The sequence below is a fragment of the Cladophialophora bantiana genome, assembly GCF_000835475.1.
Source record: "Cladophialophora bantiana CBS 173.52 unplaced genomic scaffold supercont1.5, whole genome shotgun sequence".
Classification (NCBI taxonomy): domain Eukaryota; kingdom Fungi; phylum Ascomycota; class Eurotiomycetes; order Chaetothyriales; family Herpotrichiellaceae; genus Cladophialophora; species Cladophialophora bantiana.
Genome location: NW_015971579.1, coordinates 725507 through 747530, shown reverse-complemented (window position 1 = coordinate 747530; position 22024 = coordinate 725507). Strand labels below are relative to the sequence as shown.

The following is a 22024-nucleotide window of genomic DNA, read 5'->3' as shown; positions in this document are numbered from 1 at the left end:
TTCGTATTCAAGATGCATCTCTTCGCAACAAGGGCCAACACCTCAATGATGAAGTGCAAAGCCCAGGCCATACAAATTGAGATCCCAAAGAGTATCCAGACTGGTTGCTTCTGGAGATTGATGCAGACATTCTCATCCGACCAATACAAGTCGAGGTCGCGTTGGCGACCATCTCGCCACCATCCGGTCAAAATTCCGTACTGCAGTTGAACATGGGCCAAGGCAAGACGTCGACAATCATTCCTCTAGTGACTTCCGTATTATCAAATGGACAGTCGCTGTGCAGAGTTGTCGTCCCAAAAGCCTTGCTATTGCAGACTGCCCAGTTACTGCAATCACGACTTGGTGGGCTCTTGGGTAGAGAACTAGGCCATGTGCCTCTCTCCCGTCGCACTCCTTCGAGTCCAGAGAATATTCAAAGGGAAAGATCCACAAAGCCATTATCAAGAGTCCGGGGATTATCATAGCACTTCCAGGCCACATCATGTCATTTATGCTCTCCGGTCAACAGCGACTGATGGACGGGAAAACCTAGGAAGCCACCCAAATGATCAAAGTATAGAAGTGGCTCGCCAAAAAGAGCAAAGATGTATTTGATGAGAGTGATTTCACAATGGCGGTCAAGACGCAACTTATTTGTCCGTCTGGCCCGCAAATCGCCGTGGATGGCGGCAACTACCAGTGGGAGAGCATAGAAATGATCCTCAAAGTTGCAACATCCCACCGCGATTCGTTAGAGCGGTCCTATGAATCTAGCATTCAGATCGTTCACCGTGAGACGGGAGGATTCCCATTCATCTACTTCCTCCGGAATGACGTTCAGAACGCTCTGATACAGCGGATAGCAACTGACATTTGCAGTGGTCGAACACCATTGTTGAATGTTGAGAGTTTCTTGACATGTGAGAAGCAGGCAATCAAGGTATTCATTACAGAGGCGAGACCGCAAGAGACTGTTATAACATGTATCTCGGACATTCACAAAAGCAGTCAAGCCGATGGTTATGTCATCTATCTTCTTCGGGCCCTCCTTGTTTATCGAATACTCATCCTAACATTAAGCAGACGATGGAACGTCCAATATTGTCTCCATCATCCTCTTCGAGACCCGGTGGCTGTACCATATCTGGCCAAAAGCATTCCGTCACGTCTTGCAGAATGGGGTTACGTTGATGTGTCGTTGCTATTCACTTGTCTGTCTTTTTACTATCAAGGATTGTCTCCGCAGCAATTGAAACAGAGTCTGGAGCAGGTACTTAAATCGGACGATCCGGCGCGAGAATTTGAGCGGTGGACCTAAGATTCTAATGGACTCTCCGACCGACTCCGGGATTGGACTCCCATCAACATTGAAGATAACCCTCAGTTGACCGAGATTTGGTGTGGTGTCCGTCACAATACCATGGTAATCGACCATTTTCCTCAACAACTTCGTATTTCCAAAACATGCGAAGCAGTTTAAGGTCAAGTTACAGGCTAGTGGATGGGATCTTCCCTTGGCTTGCAACAGAACCAGCCTTACTACAGGCTTTAATGGCACCAACAGCAACCGCTTGTGTTTGCCTCTGACTATCAAACAGGATGATCTGAAAGGACTGTCGCACACCAATTCCGAAGTGCTGACTTATCTGTTGCAAGATCCGAACCGAGAATACAGCCTTGCGGGTTGGAGAGACAACTCTCATGGACAAGCTGTCTACCGGAGAATGACCGAGCCCGAACTTTTAGGGAAGCTATGTCATGAAAGAATCCGCGTATTGATCGACTCTGGCGAGTCGCTTTTGGAGATGACAAATGTCACGCTAGCGAAGATATGGCTTGACATCGACACGGAGGCGACAGCTGCTGTGTTCTTTGACGGCGAGAACAAGGCCATGATTTTGACTCGATCTGGGAGGAAGATTCCCTTGCTAGCTTCACCATTCGCAGATGATCTGAGTGGCTGTCTGGTTTATCTGGACGAATCTCACACCCGGGCCACAGACATAAGTTCCCACCTATGGTTCGGGGCGCATTGACGCTCAGTCTTGGTCAAAATAAGGATCACACCTTTCAATCCGTTATGCGTCTTTGGCAGTTGGCAACTACTCAATCTGTCACATTTTTTGCACCACCCGAGGACCATCAATCGATCCTTGATTTCCATACCAGAGGAGAAGGCCGGCATATAACCTCCCATGATGTAGTGTGCTGGCTCCTGGAACAGACTTGTCAGGGTCTGGAAAATCTCCAACCACTCTATTATGCCCAAGGCGTAAACTACTGCCACCGAACACAGGCAGAGCGTGACCATTCTTTATTCCTGCTAGATGAAGCTGAGCGTATTGCTTATTTGGATGCTCTCCAGAGTCACGCACAGCTCTCCTTGAAAGCTTTGTTTGAGTCAGGTTTAGAGAAAGCCAAAAAACGTGTTCGGGATGTAAAAGTTTGACGAGAGTATTGCCGCGCACATCAAGCAACTAGAATGATGACGAAAGGCTTTTCAGGACACAGAAAATGCGGTTCACGCCTCAGCGTTGCAGGATGTTGAGCAGGAGCGCGAAGTCGCCGTCGAAGTAGAAACGATCCACAAAAGACAGAATCCATTATATTTCCATCCTCAGACGTTTTCCGGACTCGCCACGGAGATCAGGGACTTTGCCCTGACCGGAGCTCTAAGGCCTGACGACATGACTTGCAAAAGGGCATTCTCATACATGGCCCCGACGGAGACAGGCCGAAAGTATCCTGCAGACCTCCCGGAGACCCCTAATCTGCTTGTTTCAGGAGAATTCCGGCGTGCGGTAATAGTGCCATTTGGGAGACCTAATGACACATTCTTGCTAAGTATGATCCTTGTCTCGCAATTCTTTGCTGACATTGAACACATCGACCTGTTCATTATATTCTCTGTAGCATGGCCACCGAAATAGCAAATTCTGGTCAGCCCCAAGGAAGCAGAACTCTTGGTTTACCTATGTCAAGGCTCCCGAAAGAAGGTGGTCTATCTGCTGACTTATGCCGCACCTATCACGCAGAAGATGCTCCAATTCAACGACTTGAATTATTACGCCATGTCACCCGCTCCCATCGGGTCGTCTGCACAGTCCTAGCTGAAGATTCAGATTGGCATTTTCGCTGGTCGCCTTTACTTCCCATTCGAAGAGCTCGAGCAAATCCGGGTGTTCCTAGAGCTGCAGGATAGCCAGCTGATTCGACCTCACAATGAACTGGGTTCGAAAACCGAAGAGTTACAAATTAATGAAACAGAGAGCTCCGATGACAACCAGCCACTTGCGGATGAACGACAACAGACCACGGATGGCACAGCAGAACCAAGCAGGCACGGGTTTCTAAAACAAAGGCTGCAAAGGTGCTGATCTTCCTCCACGCATAGCTCGGCACCAGAAGCCGAGGTCAGAGCTTCACATATATAGCCATGGGATACATTTGTACACGAAAAGTACTGACATCAGATCATCCCTTCCACACCGTTGCAGACGAGGTAGCGAGAAACAAAGAAACACACGCCATGACGGAAAACCCTCTAGAGATGCCAGATGTCAAGCTTGACGAGGAAGAGGACGATGCATCTGACTTGGCTGATGAGGAGTTCGACGAGCGCCAGAAACTTACCGAGGAGGAGCTGAGACGATTGGAGGAGATGGAAGAAGGGCAGGGAAAGATCATTGTTGAAGTTGACGGAGGCAACACGCAGGAAGATGCAAAGAGTGAAGGTTCTGGGCTGATGTTCGACGTCGAATAAAACACTTGCTGACGAGATGGAACACTGGACTTGGGGGAGAAGGCCTCAATACTTGTTGGAATAACATCCATCTGGTCGAATAGGAAGGATATACATGTTGCCGGACATAAGGTCGACCCAAGTATGGCAGGGGAAAGAACGTGACAACGGAAACAAATTTGCGCTCCGCTCACGAAGCGTGGTGGTATGCTGGTCTTGGGCTGGAGGTCATATACAAGTGTGCTTGAGCTGCAATATTCCACGAGTCTGGGGGCTGTCGGAGAAGGGCATGCGACTGATATCTCGATTCCATGTATGTACGACACAATACTGTCCTACTGTTCAATCCATAGGAAAGCACCTCTACCCAAGATCCAACCCTTCAATGCTTCCGGTTCAGCAGGAGATTCTACCGTGGTTTATCGCAAGGAGCAGCCCAAAGCCTCCATGAGGGCCAAAGGTGGGTATAAGTGTTTGGCGTACAGCCAGCCCCAGCCTTGTGGCAATCCTATCTAATTGTCCCTTTCTCAGCGTGTTTGTCCCTCTTTCCTTTGAAAGCAACGTGTCAACAAGCGGCCCAATCTCGTTGTTTTGGTGTTCGGAAGGCCGCGGCGGAACGAATACGCATGCACCTGTCCGACCAGACATGTCCAAACACTCGCCTATGTGGACCGTTGTTTGTCTTCTCAATCAGACTGGCTTCCAGGCCGCGTGAGAAGAACAGTATGCCATTGTCATGACAATGTGACAGGCAGGTGGCTTTGTCTGCTCCCATTCCGCGAACATCAAGTGAATGTGACGGGAGAGTACCTTTGGTACCCCATTTTGCCCATTGTACTTGTATCATGGCGAGGATGGGCGAAATCGCATGTTTGTACCCAGTGCTCCTCCGTACAGAACGCTACAAAAAAGGAGAGAGCGGGCCCAATACGAGGGTGATGGTCGGCAAGGCTGCCCCAACAGCGTCCCCCTGCCACTACCCACCACATCGCGCCAAGCGAAGTGCTTGCATCAAACGCTCTTTTGCCTTTCCTCTCCATAACTCTAATACACACGGTCTCCCTGCCATCTTGTTCAATATCTGCTGCTCCTACTGCTGACACGGTCAACCCCCCCTCGGACATAATGACGGTGAACACGCCGTCTCCCGGCCGGGCTCGCGCAGGCAAAAGGGGCCCGACGCCACATCTGAACGCGACATTGGAGCTCGGTGACCGCGTCCAGACCCTGGTCAGAGAAGGTGAAGTCGAGATAAATGGACATGAGCTTGATATCGCCACCGTCGTGGCGGTTTCGAGGTGGGTTGATTGCTCTCCAATCCCCAGAAGCTACGCACTTTTCTAACCCGATGCATCAGATTTGGTTGCAAGCCGTTCATTGAGAAAACACCCAAGCTCGTGGACAACATCGAGGCGGGACAGGACATCCTGGAAGCTCATCTCGAGAGCGGAAGCAAGCTCTATGGTGAAATCACTGATGTTCATTGGGGTTCGTCGGCACCTCTGAGGCTGACTTGTGCGTCACAGGCATCAACACCGGCTTTGGAGGCAACGCAGACCTTCGCACCAACGCGCTGGTGGCTCTTCAACGAGCTTTGATCCAACATCAACAATCCGCCGTCCTCACCGGCCAAGACCTTGGAGCAGGAAGCGATGGCCAAGGAGAGACCACTTCTCACTCCATGCCCTCTGGCTGGGTCAAAGGTGCCATGCTGATAAGGTGCAACACCAACATTCGTGGCCACTCTGCCATCAGGCTGCAAGTCGCCGACACTCTTGTTGAATTTGTCCGGAGAGACATGACGCCCATTGTTCCCTTGAGAGGCTCGATTTCCGCGTCTGGTGACCTCATGCCACTCTCATACATTGCTGGAGCCCTGCAAGGAAATCCTGACACCTTCGTCCGCACCGGCAAAGGTAAGGACTCCAAGGTGGTAAACGCTCGCGAGGCGTTCAAAGAAATCCAGCGGCTCAACGTGGAAGAGGCAAAGCATGGGAAGCAACTGGTCAATGGTAGAAGCATTGAATATTCACCCGTCGTCCTTGGGCCAAAGGAAGGGCTGGCTCTGGTCAACGGCACCGCGCCCTCTGCCGCCGTCGCGTGCCTTGCCATGTATGAGGCGAACCACCTTGCGGTTCTCTCACAGCTCATCACCTGCCTCTCCTCTGAAGCTCTGGCTGGAAACGTCGAATGGACTCATCCGTACATTGCAGAAATCCGCCCTCATCCAGGTCAGATTGAAGTCTCACAGAATCAACGCTCTTTCTTCGAGGGCTCCAAGCTCGTCGAAGGGCTCGACCATGCAAATCGGTACAAGGAAGGCATCGTGCAGGATCGATACTCCACAAGAACCTCCTCCCAGTGGGTTGGCCCTCTGCTGGAAGATTTGCTTCACGCATGCGAGCAATTGAAGGTCGAGCTAAACTCGACGACCGACAACCCGATTGTCGATCTCAAGGCCCACGAGATTCACTGCGGAGGCAATTTCCAGGCCACGACGGTGACAATGGTCGCCGAGAGGATTAGGCTTTGCCTGCAGATGATCGGCAAGATGCTGTTCGCCCAGACGAGCGAGCTGGTCAATCCAGCCTTCAACAACGGGCTGCCACCAAACCTCGCCCCGGATGACCCCAGTCTCTCCTTCTGCGCCAAGGGCGTCGACATCAACATGGCGGCATATCAGTCAGAGCTGGCATTCTTGGCCAACCCGGTCAGTTCTCACGTGCAGTCGGCGGAGATGCACAATCAGGGCATCAACTCTCTCGCCTTAGTGTCGGCCCGTTACGCGATGCAGAGCGTGGAGATTGTCCAGCTGATGTCAGCTTCAGCAATCTGGGTCGGGCTCCAGGGCGTCGATCTTCGCACCATGCACACGACATTCCTGGCGCAGTTCAAAGACATTGCCCAAGCAACCATCGTTCAGACATTTGAAAGCTGGGCAGGAAACGACGGGGTGCAGCTGTTGACGGGCGAGATATGGGCAGCGATCCGTAAGACTTGGTACGCGACCGCCAACAGTGACGCGGTGGATCGATGCGAGAAGGTCGCAAAGGCCACGGTCGAACCAATCTTGAACGTTCTTGATCAATTACCACTCCCCCACCACGGATCTCACCCTGAGCGATTCGCACGAGAGCACAAGGCCTGGGTCAAGACTCTGCAGAAGATCACGTACAATTCATTCCTGCTCCACCGCGCCAGCTTCTTCGACCATCCCACAACGCCCGAGTACCTCGGCAAAGGTACGAAAGTCCTCTATCGCTTCGTGCGCGAGGAGCTGGGCGTGCCATTCTACCGCGGCCAGGTCGAAGATCCTGTCCTGTCGCACGTGTTGAACGAGCGGCCTGTCAAGACGATTGGGTCGTGGATCTCGGTCATCTATGCGGCGCTGAGGGACGGGAGGTTGTACAGTGCCGTGTTGAAAGCCACTCAGAAGGCCGCCGTCACCAGCACCGCCACCACCACGGCCACCGAGACCGCCGTGGACGGATCGAGAGTGGACTTGCCGACAGGGAAGTAGGATCAGAGTCAGTCGAGGTCGAGTTCTGCGTTTGCCCACCGACTCAGTTACTTCTGCAGAGTGTGGTTATGCAGTGTCTGGTGCGTGAGAGAGGAGAGTGTGTTTGTTAGTGGCGTTTGGAGGTTCGTGGTATTCAGAGTTCAGAGTTCAGAGCTCAACAAAGCGCGGCCGTGCCCAACCAGGACAAACAGGACGACAGAACGAAACAGAGCGGTTTAGACATTTAAACAAGAAGAGCTGGCCTGTGAGCCCCCTGTTGTTTTCAAAGGGCTCAATCACCAAAAATAGACAGACAGAGAGAGACACAAACTGTTGTCATGCATAGCCTCGCCTCGTCTTGTTTCGTTTTTGTGGCCTGATTTCCCCCTTTCTGTCCCTTCCCTACCCGTCGACATCTCGTACTCCATCCCCCGTCCCGATGATCATCGTCTTTGCCGTTATGGGTATGGGTATGGGTATGGGTATATGTGGTCTATGTCTCGATGTCCTGCAGAAGTTGTCGAAGGTTCGTCATGTCTTCTTCTGGTATACCATCAGCTCAGTGCAGGTAATGGGTCAATTCAAATCAGGTTTCAGCCCAGATCTTCTCAACTCGGGTCTTTTCGGCTCAAGTCTTCCTTCTCACGGACTGGCTCTACGCTTGTCTTGTCCTTGTCTTGTCTTGAACGAGCAGCTTCTCGTGATCATGATCACGGTCACGGCCATGATGAAGCACGTTCTTCTCACTCACGCTCCCGCTACCACCAACACCACCCTCACCGCAACAATCACCGCCGACGACGCTGCCGCCGACGCTGTGGCGACGGGTCATATTGATCCGAAAAGCAGTCATTTCTACCATGCCATACCTCGCGCCCAGCGTCTCCTCCTCCGTACCCCCCTCGTCATCTGGTCCCGTAGTAATATCTGGGTCCCAAAACACGATCTCGCTCAATGGCTTTCCCGCATACATCATCGTGTCCACGTCAGACACGCAGAAATCCGCCCACACCCCAGGAGCAGAGCTTGAGCTCGAGCCGGATCTCGACGGCCCACGATCGAGGATTGTATCGCTGTCGTTGTCGTCACCATAATCGTAATCATCAACATCACCGCCCAAGCGATCAAAAGTAAACGTGATCCTCCACAGTTCGCCGCGTTTGCGTTCGGGATCCCGATAGAGCGCCGTGGGGATGAGTTGAGCGTGGAATCGGCGGTCCTTAGGGAAATGGAATTGCGAAGGGATGGCCGAGAGCATGTCCGTGCCGTTGGAGATCCACTTTGTGACCTCCAGGCCGTGTGTGTCGGAATAAGACAGCTGGAGCGACGAGTTGATGGCCCTGCTGCCAGGTCCAGGTCCGGCGGCGAGGAACGTGCCCGTGTATTTGTGTGCTACCTGCCGTGCCGCCAGGACGTCGGCGCCGCGTATCAAAGAAGTGGTCACGATGTCCATGACCTGGTCGATAAAAGTTTCCTCGCCCGCGGTGAAGATGGTGATTCCCAGGTCGTACTCTGGCACGAGCAGAATCAACGTGCGATAGCCCGGTAGTCCGCCGCCCTTGGTGAAGAAGCTCACTGTTCGCCCCGAGCTGCTCCCGAGGATGCGGTCTGTGCGGTAGATTTCCCACGGCATGCCGTAAAATGACTTCCAACCGGGCGTGAAAGAGACGGGCAGCAGCCAATTGACCTTGGCATTGGCGATGTTGCTGTACGTTTTCAGGAGGTGGCGCAGGAACACTGACATGTCGCTCGCAGGGCAATATAGCCCGCCCGTGGGGTTCTGCACGCCTTCATCGACGTCCCAGTACCAGGCATTGCCCTTGGGGAGGACGGCGACGGAATCCGACGGTTTTTGGAACGAGGTTGATGTCATGTTTAGAGGGCGGAGGATGGAGGACTCGATATAATCCTCATAGTTTTCCCCCGTGACGTTGGCAAGGACGAGTCCCAATAATTCAAAGGCGATATTTGAGTATGTGGACTTCTGGTTCGGCGTGAACACGGGCGGTTTGTCGAGGAGATAGTCCAGAAGATCCCTCGCCTTGCACGGCATGTACTTGCCGTACTCGTCACACTTTGGGAGGTCCGACCGTTCTGGAGCAGATGGAGGCAGTGGAGGCAGTCCGACGACACTGGGGTCTGGGAGAGCTGTGATGAGATCGCCCTGCGCCCAATCGCGCGGGATTCCCGAGAGCTGACTCGCCAACGACCTCAAGGTAATATCTCCCCATGGAATATTATGAGTCCCGCCGCTTCGGTACCGAAGAGTCTTCAGAACTGTAATGTACTCATCCACAGTGTCATCGAGGCTCAGATTTCCAGCAGCATGTTGTTGCAATATCCCCAAGACTGTGTACACCTTGGTGATACTCGCGATGCGGTAGACACTGCTTCCGTCGACCTGCTCGGCTCCTGGCCTCTCCGGGTCTTTCTCGACGGCCGTGTGGAACGCAGACCACAGTGTTGAGTGAGGGGAAGTAACCTCGACTGAGTAGGATGACGTGTTGAGATCAGAGCGGTTGGCAAACAGAGATGCCAGAGACTCTTCAATTTGCTCAAATGTTTCGAAGAGCTCGGGATGAGACCCGGAATAACTCGGTGGTGGGAAAGCTGGGGATTGAGACGAGCAGGTTGTACATATGGGAGTGATGAAATTAATCGCCGTCAATAGAATGGCTGTCGTAAAACGGGTACCCATCATGACAACGGGTTGTTAAGTCCTCGGCTGGATATTTGTTTGGTTCGCAAGCGGCTTTGTGAGATAACAACAGGTATGCCAGTTGTAGAGATAGTTGGCTTTCTTTGAAGTTGGTCTGGAGATGTATACCTCGTACAACGGTACTAGAAGCTCACAGTTCATCTAAAAACACACTGTGTATGATTCGTAGTCGATAAGGCACTAGCTTTTCGTGGCAAGAAAACAACCATGACGACTGTGGGAGAGCCACAACACGAGGGGAAGTCCCTCCGAATACCCACGGAATGATTCTGGTAGAGATTCAGTCTGTTGTGTCCTAGAGATAAGTTGGGAATGCCTAGAGAAGGAAGCCAGTACTCTGTATCTTGTCTGCCTGTAGGCTTCGACTTTTAGAGGTGGAGGAAGAGAATACTGATGGCCTACCCCAGATATTCGAAATGCATCCCCCACACGAGGCTGCGAGGCTGCGAGGCTGCACACGTGGGGACTTGCAGACTCGCTATATCCATGGTGCTCGCCCTTCTCGCAGGATATCTTCAAACGTCGCGGGCAATTGTCCCTGCAATATTTCGAGGTCTCCGAGCAACGGTCAGCGATGGAACTCATCCTCAATGTATTGAATGGCGTTTTCCGGCCATATTTCAGTGTCAAAATATTATGTACGAGATCGCTATGCTATGTGTAAATACGACAACATTCTATCCACAAGTGACCGTCCCGAGTACTAAACAAAAGAGAGATATCGTAGCAAAAAGACGCTCACAACAGAGAAGGGGGTATATTGTTCTTCCTCTTATACAAAATCCAGTCGCCACGGCGAGAGGCAGAAAATGAGTGAGCAGGATGAACGTGTAGGAGAAATTGCCATGGTCTCATACCAACGCTCAGCATTTCGTTCTCGTTTCAAACAATCTGTGTTTTTCAACCTGTACTTCCTCCATTTGTTGGCACCACGCGTGAGATCCATGCGCACACATGTCCATGCAAGGCGCATAATATCAACAATCGCCAGGGAAACCAAATGATCGAAAAAGAAGGGGGATGAGTTGTTTTGGCATGACCAATGCACATCGTCTCCCCCGTATCAAGAACTCTGTGCACGAAATCTTCATTCAGCGAGCGGCTCTGCCTCCTCAAGATGCTCGACAGTCTTCCCTTCCAGCGGTGAGGCATCATCATCCACATCTTCCATAAGATCTAGGTTCGCGTCATCCCTGGCTTGAACTGGAGTCTGCGGTGGATCAATCTTCAGCTGTGAAGTTGGCGAAGAGTTGGATCCTAACTGCAAACTCTCAGGGCGCTTATCTGCCTGCCTATTTGACAGTGTTCGGGGCTGCGAACTGTATGCCCTCAATGGCCGAGCTTCTGGTCCGCCGGGTTTGCGAGCTTGCACCTGGACTGCGGCTGTGTTTCTCATGCTTGGCGGTGGTGGGATCACTGTTTCACTCGAGCCTGGCGTCTTTTGACTGGTACCTGGCGGTGTAATGATTCCAGACAAGAAGCTTGCAGGACTACCGATGGTAGATTTGGAAGGTGTCTGACTTCCTAAATTTGTGGCCAGCTCGGATATGGCACCAATTGAGCTCTCACGAGCTCTTCGCCAATTTCCCCAAGCAGCAGCGGCCGCCATTGGAAGCGCACGGGGTGATTGAGCATAGCTTGATAGGCTCGAAATTGACGGGAAGGAACTGGTCAACCCGCCTCCTGTACCCCGCTCTTTCAATTGCTGTTCCATTTGCAGGTTCGCCTTGAGCCTAATCGCGGCGTCTCTAACAGTGTCTCGATCGAAGTCGGCTTTAGAAACAGCATTGATAATGTCCTCGAGGTCATCGATCCTTACACTCAACAGTTCACGAAGCCAACTGATTTCGGTGTCACGCTCCTTGAGCTTGTTGGGAGCATCCTTATCCGCAGCGGCAAGCTCAGACTCCAGTTGTTCTATCTTCTGCTCGCGATTCTGCAGTTGATCTTGCAATACCATGATTGACTCCCGAAGGGCTTGCGGGGAGATCCTCTCGGGCACATCCGATCCCTTGACGAACGACATAGAAGCAGTTGCCGCACGCTGTGGTGGCGATGCCACAACTGAAGGGGCTGGAGTGGGCAGGTTTGCCCCTTTGGCAGTCGCAGCTTCCACGGCTGCTCTTGCAGCAGATTTCGTGATCTCCAACCTCTCCTCTAGATCCGCAACCTTACTTTCAAGGTGCTTCACTTTGTCCTCGCTCAAGCCGAGCCGCTCCTTGAACTGATGCTCCAGTCTCGTTCGGGTGTCGAACGAATTGTGCAGCTCCCTTGTGTGGCGGTCGCGTAGTTCGTTAAGCTTTTTCTCATGAACTTGATGTTGGTCCTCCAGTGCAGTTTCTTTCTTCTCAGTAGCTTCTCGAAGAGCCTCTTTGTGTGCTTCAATAGTTTCGGCAAGGAGTGCGTCATGCCTTGCCTTTTGTTCTTCGAGATCTAATTCTGCATGATCTAGACGGCCTTGTAGGCGTGAAATTTGAGCGTTGGAATCAGCCTGGATGCTTTGGAGTTTAGTCAAAGCACTTTCCAGTTCGGCCTGTAACTTGGCCGTGGATGTCGCAACCTCTGCATCCTTGCTGTTCTTAACATAATCCAATTCTCGACCGAGGTTGAAAGCTTTGTTATCCAGAGCCCTGTTTTCTTCCTGGAGTGACGCAACTAACTCGTTAAGTCGTGAGACATCCAATTGAGCCTGGTCCAGAACGGTCTTGAAGTGGAGATTAGCCTTGTGTTCCTTGTCTAGGGTGTCCAATTCCAGTTCCGCCTTCTCACGGTGCCGGCGCTCTTGCTCAAGCGCATCTTGAAGGACGGCGAGTTTACTCTGCAGATTGTGTTCCTTGTTTCGCCAATCTTCCTGTTCAGCGTGCAGGTCTTGCACAACCTGCGTGATTTGCGACTGCAGACGCTCAACTTTGGTTCGAAGATTTTGTCGAGACTGTGTCTGGTCTACAAGTTGTTGATGAAGTTCTTGCAAGGTGCGCTTAAGCTCTTTGTTACTGGCACGTTCCGTGCGGATGTCTTCTCGCCACTGATCACTTGAGACACGATATTCTTCAAGCGTATGTTCGAGGGCTGTATTCTTGAGAGTCATGCCTTCCAGCTCACGTTCAAGATGTTTATATGAGTCCTTCTCCTCGACGAAGGCCTCCAATGTGTGCTGAGCTTCTTCAGAGGATTCTCGGAACTGTGCGGCCTCCTCCTCGGCAATGCGTAGGCGTAATTTCAGCTCATTGATTTCCTCTTCCGCCGTCCGTCTGAGGCGAGCTTCCTCGGCAGCGTGCTCCTGAGAGATTTTCAGCATCGTCTCAAGGCCATCAATCTGGGGTTTGTATTTCGTCTCAACGTTTTCATGTTCCTGCTGCACTCTTGAACCTCGGAGTCTGGGATGATGAGAAATGACATCTTCCATGATTGTCTTCAGTTCGTTTTGAGTGTTCTGAGAGCCGTGTTGCTTAGCCAATTCTCTCATCTCCTGCAGGACGGCGTTGAACTCTGTCAAATCGATCGAAGGCTGTGGCGGGGGAGGTGGTTGATGTGCAACTAATGCTTCGGCAACAGCTGCACGGATCAGGTCTTGTTTCCGCTCGCCTCTTTTAGCCTTCGGCGACCGGGTTCTGTAAGATGAGAAACCTTCAAAGGCATCGTACTCATCCTCATCATCAGCGTCCGAATCCTTTTGGCCGGCTGACATACTCCGGCGATCATTCTTTAGGTTCTGCTGCGTAGCCATCAATGCCAGGGAGTGTTGAATGGTCTGCAACGTGCGCTCAAGAGGTCCAAGACGGTTCTCAAGCAGCCCATCCACCAAGTCATTAACGTGACCGTCAAAGAATTGCGAACGAAGCTGAAGTTTAGCCGCCTCTGGGGCGGGTAACGCGTCACCCCAGTCGCTGACATCGTCTCTGCCCGAATTCAGGTTGTGCACGCCAATGCCCAATCCGTACGACGGTGGATATGAGGTGTCGCTCTGAGCAGCTTTGGCGTCATGGGGCCTGGCAGGGCTCGGGCTTGGAGCGTCGCTTCGGAAGTGGCCTCCCATGTGCATGTCAACAAGTGGCGTAGACTGAACGGGTGTATCATTGCGCTCTACACCAAGCTCCGGATGGACTTCAAGGTGTTTCATAACAGCATCGATTTCTTCAAAGGATGGCACAGGTTGATCTTCGCGTCGCAATGAGGTTCCCGGCAGGTCAAACCGGTCTGGTCCTGCGTCAGGTTCTGTATCAATCTCCGTTGGTTTCAATATACATTTTCGCTGTCGAGGCGGTTCAGGTTCGTTGCTGGTGGATTTCTCTTCAATGACCTCGACAGCCTCGTCCTCGGTACTCTTCTCTTCGAAGACTTCGACAGTATCATCTAAGTCGTTGACTGATCCGTGGTCCTTTTCTACGTAATGTGGTAGATCTGTGGGTGGTGAAGAAAGAGCAGCCTTAAGCTCAGACGGCGGACTTGATGTGTCTGCATATTTAGAATCTTCTAGCCCTTGAGATTTCTCTGGCATAGCAAATGATGAGGAGGCTAACGACCTCGAGAGTCTTGGGTTGAACTCGAAAGGCTTAGCTAGTGCCGAAAGAGAAGACTTCGGCTTTCGACTGGGTTCGTCTGGCAGAGCTGTCGGTTTCACTGGAGTTTCTACCTCCTTCAGGTTGTCTGAAGAGTCTGGCTCGATCGTCTGCTCAGACTTCAAGTGATCGCCCTCAAGAGGTGGTCGAACTTCGCTGAAGATAGCGGCGTCGCTCTGATTCGAGAAAGTAAAGCCCGAATCTGGTCCGCCAGCATCATCGTTCCCTTCATGGGCGTTGGTCACCTCCGCGTTGTCGGTCGGCTGCATATCGTCTGCAGGTATGTAAGCCCAACCGTCGAAATGTTTCTTCGAACTGTTTGGGTTAGGCCCATTCACATCGACATCATCCACTATCTCCGAGAGAATCCTTCTGTGGTGGAACAGCGTCGAATCTGCAAAGACGGGACTTTGACCGCCGTCACTGTCATTCTTTCGTGCTCTTTTTTGTCGGTCTATAGGACCCATTGGTCGACCTTTATCATCTATCAAATTCGTATCCTCCTCTTGAACGTCCTTCGACTTCGGACCAACAATTGGTGCTCCTTTGCTCGTTCTTCTTACGGCCTTGGAGCCCGGATCTATAACAACACTGCCAAATATGCTGTTCGAATTGTCAGGTGGTCCTTCACTGGCGACGGACACACTATCTTTGAAATTGGCACCAGGTGACTGAGAAGGGTTAAACACTGGAGCTTCTACATTGAATGTTGCAGAGCTGAACGCGAACGGGGTGACTTTCGGTATCGGTTGCGCCATGAATGACGGAGTGAAGGCAGGGGCGTCGGCGTTAAGATGCGATAAGGAAAATCGGTTCTTCGCTGCAGCCCTCTCGACAGGTGGCGCTGGCTTCGGTGGTTGCAGGCCGAACGGTATGGAACTGGGTCCAGCAAATGAGAAATTGGAGCTCGAGAAGCCCGCTCGCGGATCGAATTCTTTGGCCTCCACGTTGAATTTGGAAACGGTCGGGGGAGCCTCAGGAGCGGGCTTAGGTTCTGCTTTCGCCGCATCGCTCAGTGCTTGCCAGTTCACGAATGGGTTCTTGTCGTCCATCAACATGGGTGTGGCGGCTATGCTTGGATTTGTCTCAATTTCTGATTTCTCATCTGTTGTTGTTATCGTCTCAGGCCGTCTCAGGATTGGAGGCTCTTCGTTCACAGATTCGTCCAGAACCGAGTCCTTTCTTGAAGACAAGTCGTTATGGTCTGCGACTTCAGGATGCAGGCCGTCTCCTTTCTCGTGCAAAGCTGCTTCAGCTTCATCAATCTCCCTTTGCAGGGCTATGCTAAGGTTATGCCGGTGGCTCTTTGGAGTAGGATGTGCGATTTCAATGGGCGTCCGAGAGGAATCGCTATATTGGGGTGTGTGCACCAGACTCTCCATTCGCTGTGGCAGAGTAGGGCTCGGCGAAGGTTGATTGGCATTCTGCGGAAAGGGTAAATATCCTCTCTGTTGCATCTGATTTGGACGCCCTTGCTCGCTGGCAAAGTTTACAGTTGCCTTGCGCATATGCATGGCCTGTTGTTGGGACAAAACTTCTCCCATATTTGGAAGAAGTAACGGATAATTTGGGGAGAAGCTGTTTTGTCGGGAGGAGAGGCGTTGAATATTTGGTCGTGCGCCGTTGCCGAAAGAGTTAGAATGAGATAGGGTGGCTTCCAGTGGGGATGGGATTCGTCCATGAAAATTCGATTGTGCAATCGAGGGCTTGTATCCGTGCAAGTTCTTCGGCGGTCCGTTAAACTGCGAAGTCGCGAGAGATCCAGGCTGAGGACTAATCCCAGCAGACGACATTATCGATGGCGAGAAAGGATTGCTTGCAGCTCTAAGGGAGTTGCTTGCTGATGAAGAAGGGGCAACGGGTGGCGACGTCGCAAGTGCTGGATACCCGGATGAGATGCGGCTCAATGCGGGAGAGAAGGGCGATCGCGTCGATGGCGCAGCTTCAGAGTTACTTGGACTGACCCCCAACGCGCGAAGTTTCTCCTCCTTGAGGTAGTTGACCCATGATTCCCATTCTGCCTGATTGGGTATGTGGACTTGAAACTCCCGTAACTTGCGCTCTGCGTGTATCTCTGAAGTGTCAGGGTACACGGGACGGCTCTGGCCACTGCTCTCTCCCGAAGCCCCAGCATTCATATCAGTCGGCCCAAAGCCATCCACCGAATACCCGGCCGCAATCCATCCATCTATTCGTTCCTTGACCTGTTGCGGCGTGAGCAGAGGAGGGAGCCCGGCAGCTTCCCGATCTGTAAGTGGCAAGGCTATAATACAGGTCTTGCCTTTCCAGATGACTTTTTTCTTAGGGCGTTGATATGATTGCATCGACGTGGGCCGTGGGCGAACTGCTGAGGTTGGGCTCTCGGGAGCCTTCTCGTCATCCTCCAGTTGGGATGTTTGGCGAGGTAAAACTGGGAGCGGCTTTTCCGCTGCCTGGACGTTCTCGGAATTGTGCTCAGCCATGCTGTGCTGCCCAGACGGCGAAAGCCGCATGCGAATGCGTTCTGGCGCTATTGACAGCCTTCCGGAATCATGGAACGTATCCGGGGTAATGGTAGCAAGGCTTTCGCTGCTTCTGTGTCTTACGGGGGAGCGGTTCTTCACGGTCGCAACAGGCGATGCTCCCCAGCTGTCGAGGTATGCAATGCGGGTTGGCGTGTTGTCCCCCTCTTCCACACCTGTCTCGGATCCGCTGTCTTCAGAGTCACTCAGCCAATTGGGTCTTTCGGATCGAGGATTTCGTAGCTCTTTTCTCGAACCTAGACGAGTTTTCCTGTACAGACGGTTTCGAATGTGCGACTCGAGGCTGTCGATGTCGTCACCGGGGGCGGAGGTAATGGTGGATCGGCCAATTGAGCACGCGAAAGGGGCTACTGCCTCAATATTCAGGCGCTGATTTGCGGAGTCGAAAGGCTGAGGCGTTCTTCGAGGACTTGGAGTAGCATACGGTGAACCCCAAGCAGCGGCGTAGTAGGCACCACTCCCGTCTCGATGCCGAAGATTGTCTGGCGATTGGCGGTACTCTAACGGATCGCGGTCGCGCCGTAGGGTCGGTAACGGGGGGAGGGTAAAAGGAGAGACCCAGTCGTGTTCTGAAGGAGTGGACGAAAGACTATGAGCTTTCAGTGGATGCAGTGACGACTCAGAGTCTCGGAAAGGGTAGAGGCCTATGCGGTGACTGCCAGAAGGAGAAGTCTCGAAATGGCTGAGCTTGTCGAGGTTCATGAACGGAGGTCGTGGCAGGTTGAGGTTTGTCGTGGCAGGGCGGAGGAAGAGCAATCAAGTCCCAGGGTCTTCAGGTGGACAATGGCAGAACAGCAGGGACTGGAAATCACGCACAACGCCATGGAAAACAGGACAGGATGGTGAAAATGAACAAGTCGGGTTGAGTGTCGAGGTGTCAAAATTAGAGAGCATGATGAGAATCGAGATTGGGAAATCAGCCGGGGAATTGAGAAACGCTGCTCATTAGTGACAGTGACGCGACACGCTACAGTGGGAATCGCGGGCAAACTTGAGCTGCCTAATGTTGCCTAAGGGCCCGCTGAGCACCCGCCCAAGTGCCTCTAATACCTCTAATAGCTCTGTTGGCAGTCCCTAATTGGCCCAGTGCCCGCCAAGCGGCGGCGCCGTCCGCGGTCAAAACTGGAATCGCTCCAAGCGCCAGGGATCAGGGTCGCAGCCTGGATGCAAGCCTCCCGAGGGCCGACGCACACAAATTCTCCGATACAGCACCAGGAAAAAAAAAAGGATCAATGGCATGTTCCCTCTGAAGAGAACGGGGTATATGTATATCTTATACAGTCCATTTATATCCTATGTACCTATGTACCTAGGTACCAAGAGTACCCTAGCCCGTCCCAAAGGCCGCTCCCCACCTATGCCCACAAACATCCAACGTTCTTACCACACACACCAACATTATCCTCATTACAGTACATTTCTGGAGCGATTTTCCACACCCTGGCCAAATCGCGTAATTCGCAGACACCAAATTGCAGAGATTTTCCTTGTCGTGCCACGAGAAAAAGGCCCCGCGTCCTGGTCGTTATCTTTGGTCATTACGTCGTGATTGTTACCTGGATAGTCGCAGTCTTGGATGATGCTTTTAAATTCCTCCTGGTCGATGGGACAATTTCTCCCGAAACACCTTGCTGGTCGTAAATGGAACACGTCAAAACGGAACCGCCTCCCTGTGAACCGAAAATTTCTCCCAGGCAGTGTCCAAAGCTCTGGTCGCTTCGAATAAGATTTGCCGACTGTCATAATCAACGTTCTTCCTGATGTCGTGGAATCGATTCGCCTCGGGCACCAAGTCTCCTTGAGATAGACCTTCTTCCTCCAAAGCCATGATTCTCCGGGCCAAGACGGCCATTATAGGTCCCTCCCAGACACCTTCTCTGCCGGCTCTCCTGAGTTGGGCCACGGCCCGGCGTCTGATACCCCAGTCTCGACATTTGCAAGCCGTGAAGAAGAGAGGGTGTATAATGCCAAGCTCCATGGTGAAAGGTGTGAGCTCGTCCTCCAAGGGCGTTGCTTCGGCCAAGCTCAGAGCTCTGGTCACATCTTCGACTTTGGACACCATGTCTTCAAAGTCATCTTTGAAGGCGTCAAAGGTGCTCTCTGGTCCACAATCTATGCACACTTTGAGCATCATGACTGCAGTCCTGATCTGGAGGCGGAGACCCAGCAGGCTTTTGATGTCGGTACGACTTAGTCTCGGAGCCTGCGCCGAGAAAAAGTTCTCCAGAGCTGCCACCCAAGCATCAAAGATGTCGATTGCCTCTTGGCGTCGAGTCTGCCACTCTACAGGCACGGCATCTCTCCTCCAATATCGGTACATACGAGCCTCGGACTTGACAAGTTGGTATACAGAAACAAGGAGGTTGTCGAGATGATTGCGAACTTGACTCAAGCTAAGGTTGGTCGGCAGTATCCGAGGCACTTGGCCAACATGGGTTAACAAAGGTTCCGCTCGCTCTTTGGAAAATGTGCATGCTTGAATGTCGTATCGGGCAAAGACTCGGAGCAGTTCATCCAGCTCATCTTGAGGCATCTCGCGGAAGGTTGGTCGCGAGCCGGACTGTTGTTCTGGTGAATAGGGTGCGAGTGATATGTCGTCACCCTGAGGCAGATTCATTTGTCTGATCAATTCTCTCATTCCTTGCTGGTAGTGGATGACGGCGGCCATGTTATTGCGTCGAAGAACTTCGAAGCAGGCGAATAATATACTTGAAATGATGGCGAGCTTGGCGTTGGTGCTCGAGGGTGTGTTGAGTCTCTGGTTCAGTTCGCGCAGCGCCCCCCCATATAGCTTCAGGGCGTATCGGTAGCCTTCGTCGTCAATCAACCGGGGGCTGTATTTGCCACAACGGTCCTGGTAATCTTCATGCAACGTCCCCAAGGCAATGATTGCGTTCCGGACCACCGGTTCTTCGTGACCCACTTTGAGTACGAGTTTTGTCCAGAAACCGGTTTCGGAGCCCCCAGTGAAAGCGGGCACCGTGCAATACTGGAATCGATGGAAGATACGGCGTTCTTGTGTGTTGCCTTGAAACGGTTTTGAGATTGAGTTGGGTTGAAATAGATGTTGGTAAGGCACCGTGGATTGCTGCGGTGGCGACAATGCGGTTGATGGTGAGCTGCTGGAGCTCTCCTTGGGGAACTCGTACCCATCGCATTTACGTCCTGTGGAGGTACATCGCTTACCTGCGAGGTCAAGTGAGCACTAATCAGGACAAGAGCGAGAGGTCTGGCACGGGCCAGGCGACGGGGAAGCACACTTACAGCTGGGCTTTGTCTCGTCACATTTGATGCGGCGGATCTGTTCTTAATGTCAGTTGCATGCGATGAGACCAGTAGGAGGGCGTGGCAGGAGACAGGTTTAGTCAGACATGGGTCGACACCGGGAGGTTTTTGATCGTTCAGCTACCCACCAATGTAGCCGGCATTTTGGGGGAATGTAAAGAGAGGTCGATTGGGTGGAGACGGGCGGGCGGAGGAAACTCACCTTGCACGTTTTGCATCCCGTTCGTACTTTTGGTTTGCTAGCCCTTTTCCTGCGCGACGCCAAGACATGCGAGGTGCCATTGGATAACCCATGTCTTTCACCCATCCCGCCAGGCATGGAGCCAGCGAGGGCGAGCACTAGGTCTGTATCAGGATGTGGCTCAGGCACAGACACGTACTGTGGGACAAGCGAGTGGGAGGGGAGATGGATAGCCAAGGGGCGAGCTTGAGGTTCTGGCCACATGGCGGGCGGGCGCCGGAGTAGGAACAAGGTGGCAAGCAGAGTTGCGTCAAAAGTACGAGGGGTACCAGTGGCGGACTTTGCAGTCAGGTGGCCAACAGTGGGCGGCGGAGATGTGCAAGCTCGCAAAAGAAGATTTGCGGCGGCCGAGATTGGTACAGTAGTGGTCGGTTCTGCAGCGGTTCGGCGAGGGGCTCTGAGTGAGCGTGATATGCAGGTACCCCCAGCACTGGAGGGGTGGGAAGGGATGATGAAGCAGGAACTGTTACGACGGAGCAAGCTTGCGGAAATTATTGTACGTATATACCAATGAAGGGTTCGTGAAATGCTGTCAATGTCGAGGCCGAACTTTTGAAGGTCCTTTGTCGACGAGATAGCCTGCCAGGCAGCTCCAGGAGCACTGGAAGCCTTCAGCTGTAGCAAAGAGCCTCGGGGGGCCGGAATCACCCAGGCAATGAAAGCCAGCAGACGCTTGATGGGCAGTCGCACAGGCAAGGACGAGCAAGCCCGACAAGCCTGCAATGGCAATGCTTTAGGCGGTGTCGCCGACACTTGTCAGTGAACAGTGGGTAGCAGGTCTGTAGGGGGCACTCGTGGGCGCCCCGGAGATGGGCCCAGAGGCCCAAAAAAAAACAAATCAAAATATGGGCCGAGGCCAAATTGGTCGGAATGGGCGTCAAAAGGGTACGAATGACTTTTTGCAGGAGCTGGGGCAGGAGCTGGTGTGGTTTGGTGTGGTTTGTGCGGTTGAGGTTGGGAAGAGAAAAGACAAAAGGACCAGAAGGAGCTTTGCTGGCGGGGAGAGTCGTCTGTTCCGCCTGTGTCCACGGAGCGGGGAGGCCGACCTGCGCCTGTGTAGTCCGGGCCATTTGATTGGCTGGCTCGTAACGATAGACTGCATTGGCCATGCGGGGCGGCTGTGCAACCGCAGCTCAACCTCAGTCTTACACAATGATGGAATCACACATGCACCCAGTACCATGTCTGGAGTAGCCTCGACGCATTGCCACTTCCTTACCGAACACGCACAAAAGCACGAGCAAACAATCAATCAAGCCGGGTGCGAGGCTGCAGGAACGCGGTCCTTGCGATTGGTCAAAGAGGAGGAACCGAGCACATCTCTCAAGAATGACCAGCTTGCTGAAATTCCCCATCATGCCTGGACAGCAATGTTTGAGATCCTCGTAGCGGCTCGCGCCCAGCTGTCTCTAGACGGGTATGAGATCGAGCAGCCGCTCCTGTGGTGAGTGGCTGATGACACGAACGCAGCCACC

At 52.7% G+C, this 22024-nt stretch overlaps 7 protein-coding genes across 7 annotated transcripts; 4 read left to right on the top strand and 3 right to left on the bottom strand.

Annotated features, from left to right (window-relative positions):
- Window positions 1–613: 613 nt before the first annotated feature.
- On the top strand, window positions 614–2018 carry Z519_03861 (uncharacterized protein; the record flags this gene model as incomplete). The annotated part of the gene is made up of 2 exons (XM_016761608.1): window positions 614–1252; window positions 1581–2018. 2 exons carry the CDS (start codon window positions 614–616, stop codon window positions 2016–2018), a joined length of 1077 nt encoding a protein of 358 aa, XP_016621946.1.
- Window positions 2019–2062: 44 nt separating this feature from the next.
- Window positions 2063–3092, top strand: Z519_03860 (uncharacterized protein; the record flags this gene model as incomplete). Its single annotated transcript, XM_016761607.1, has 3 exons — window positions 2063–2419; window positions 2478–2837; window positions 2913–3092. 3 exons carry the CDS (start codon window positions 2063–2065, stop codon window positions 3090–3092), a joined length of 897 nt encoding a protein of 298 aa, XP_016621945.1.
- Window positions 3093–3418: 326 nt separating this feature from the next.
- Z519_03859 (uncharacterized protein) lies at window positions 3419–3745 on the top strand (the record flags this gene model as incomplete). Its single annotated transcript, XM_016761606.1, has 1 exon — window positions 3419–3745. One exon carries the CDS (start codon window positions 3419–3421, stop codon window positions 3743–3745), a length of 327 nt encoding a protein of 108 aa, XP_016621944.1.
- A 1104-nt stretch (window positions 3746–4849) lies between these two features.
- Window positions 4850–7244, top strand: Z519_03858 (phenylalanine ammonia-lyase; the record flags this gene model as incomplete). Its single annotated transcript, XM_016761605.1, has 3 exons — window positions 4850–5022; window positions 5082–5212; window positions 5251–7244. 3 exons carry the CDS (start codon window positions 4850–4852, stop codon window positions 7242–7244), a joined length of 2298 nt encoding a protein of 765 aa, XP_016621943.1.
- A 634-nt stretch (window positions 7245–7878) lies between these two features.
- On the bottom strand, window positions 7879–9921 carry Z519_03857 (uncharacterized protein; the record flags this gene model as incomplete). The annotated part of the gene is made up of 1 exon (XM_016761604.1): window positions 7879–9921. One exon carries the CDS (start codon window positions 9919–9921, stop codon window positions 7879–7881), a length of 2043 nt encoding a protein of 680 aa, XP_016621942.1.
- Window positions 9922–11029: 1108 nt separating this feature from the next.
- Z519_03856 (uncharacterized protein) lies at window positions 11030–17725 on the bottom strand (the record flags this gene model as incomplete). Its single annotated transcript, XM_016761603.1, has 1 exon — window positions 11030–17725. The coding sequence occupies one exon, from the start codon at window positions 17723–17725 to the stop codon at window positions 11030–11032; it is 6696 nt and encodes a 2231-aa protein (XP_016621941.1).
- Window positions 17726–18674: 949 nt separating this feature from the next.
- Window positions 18675–20451, bottom strand: Z519_03855 (uncharacterized protein; the record flags this gene model as incomplete). Its single annotated transcript, XM_016761602.1, has 3 exons — window positions 18675–20209; window positions 20288–20324; window positions 20437–20451. 3 exons carry the CDS (start codon window positions 20449–20451, stop codon window positions 18675–18677), a joined length of 1587 nt encoding a protein of 528 aa, XP_016621940.1.
- Window positions 20452–22024: the final 1573 nt, after the last annotated feature.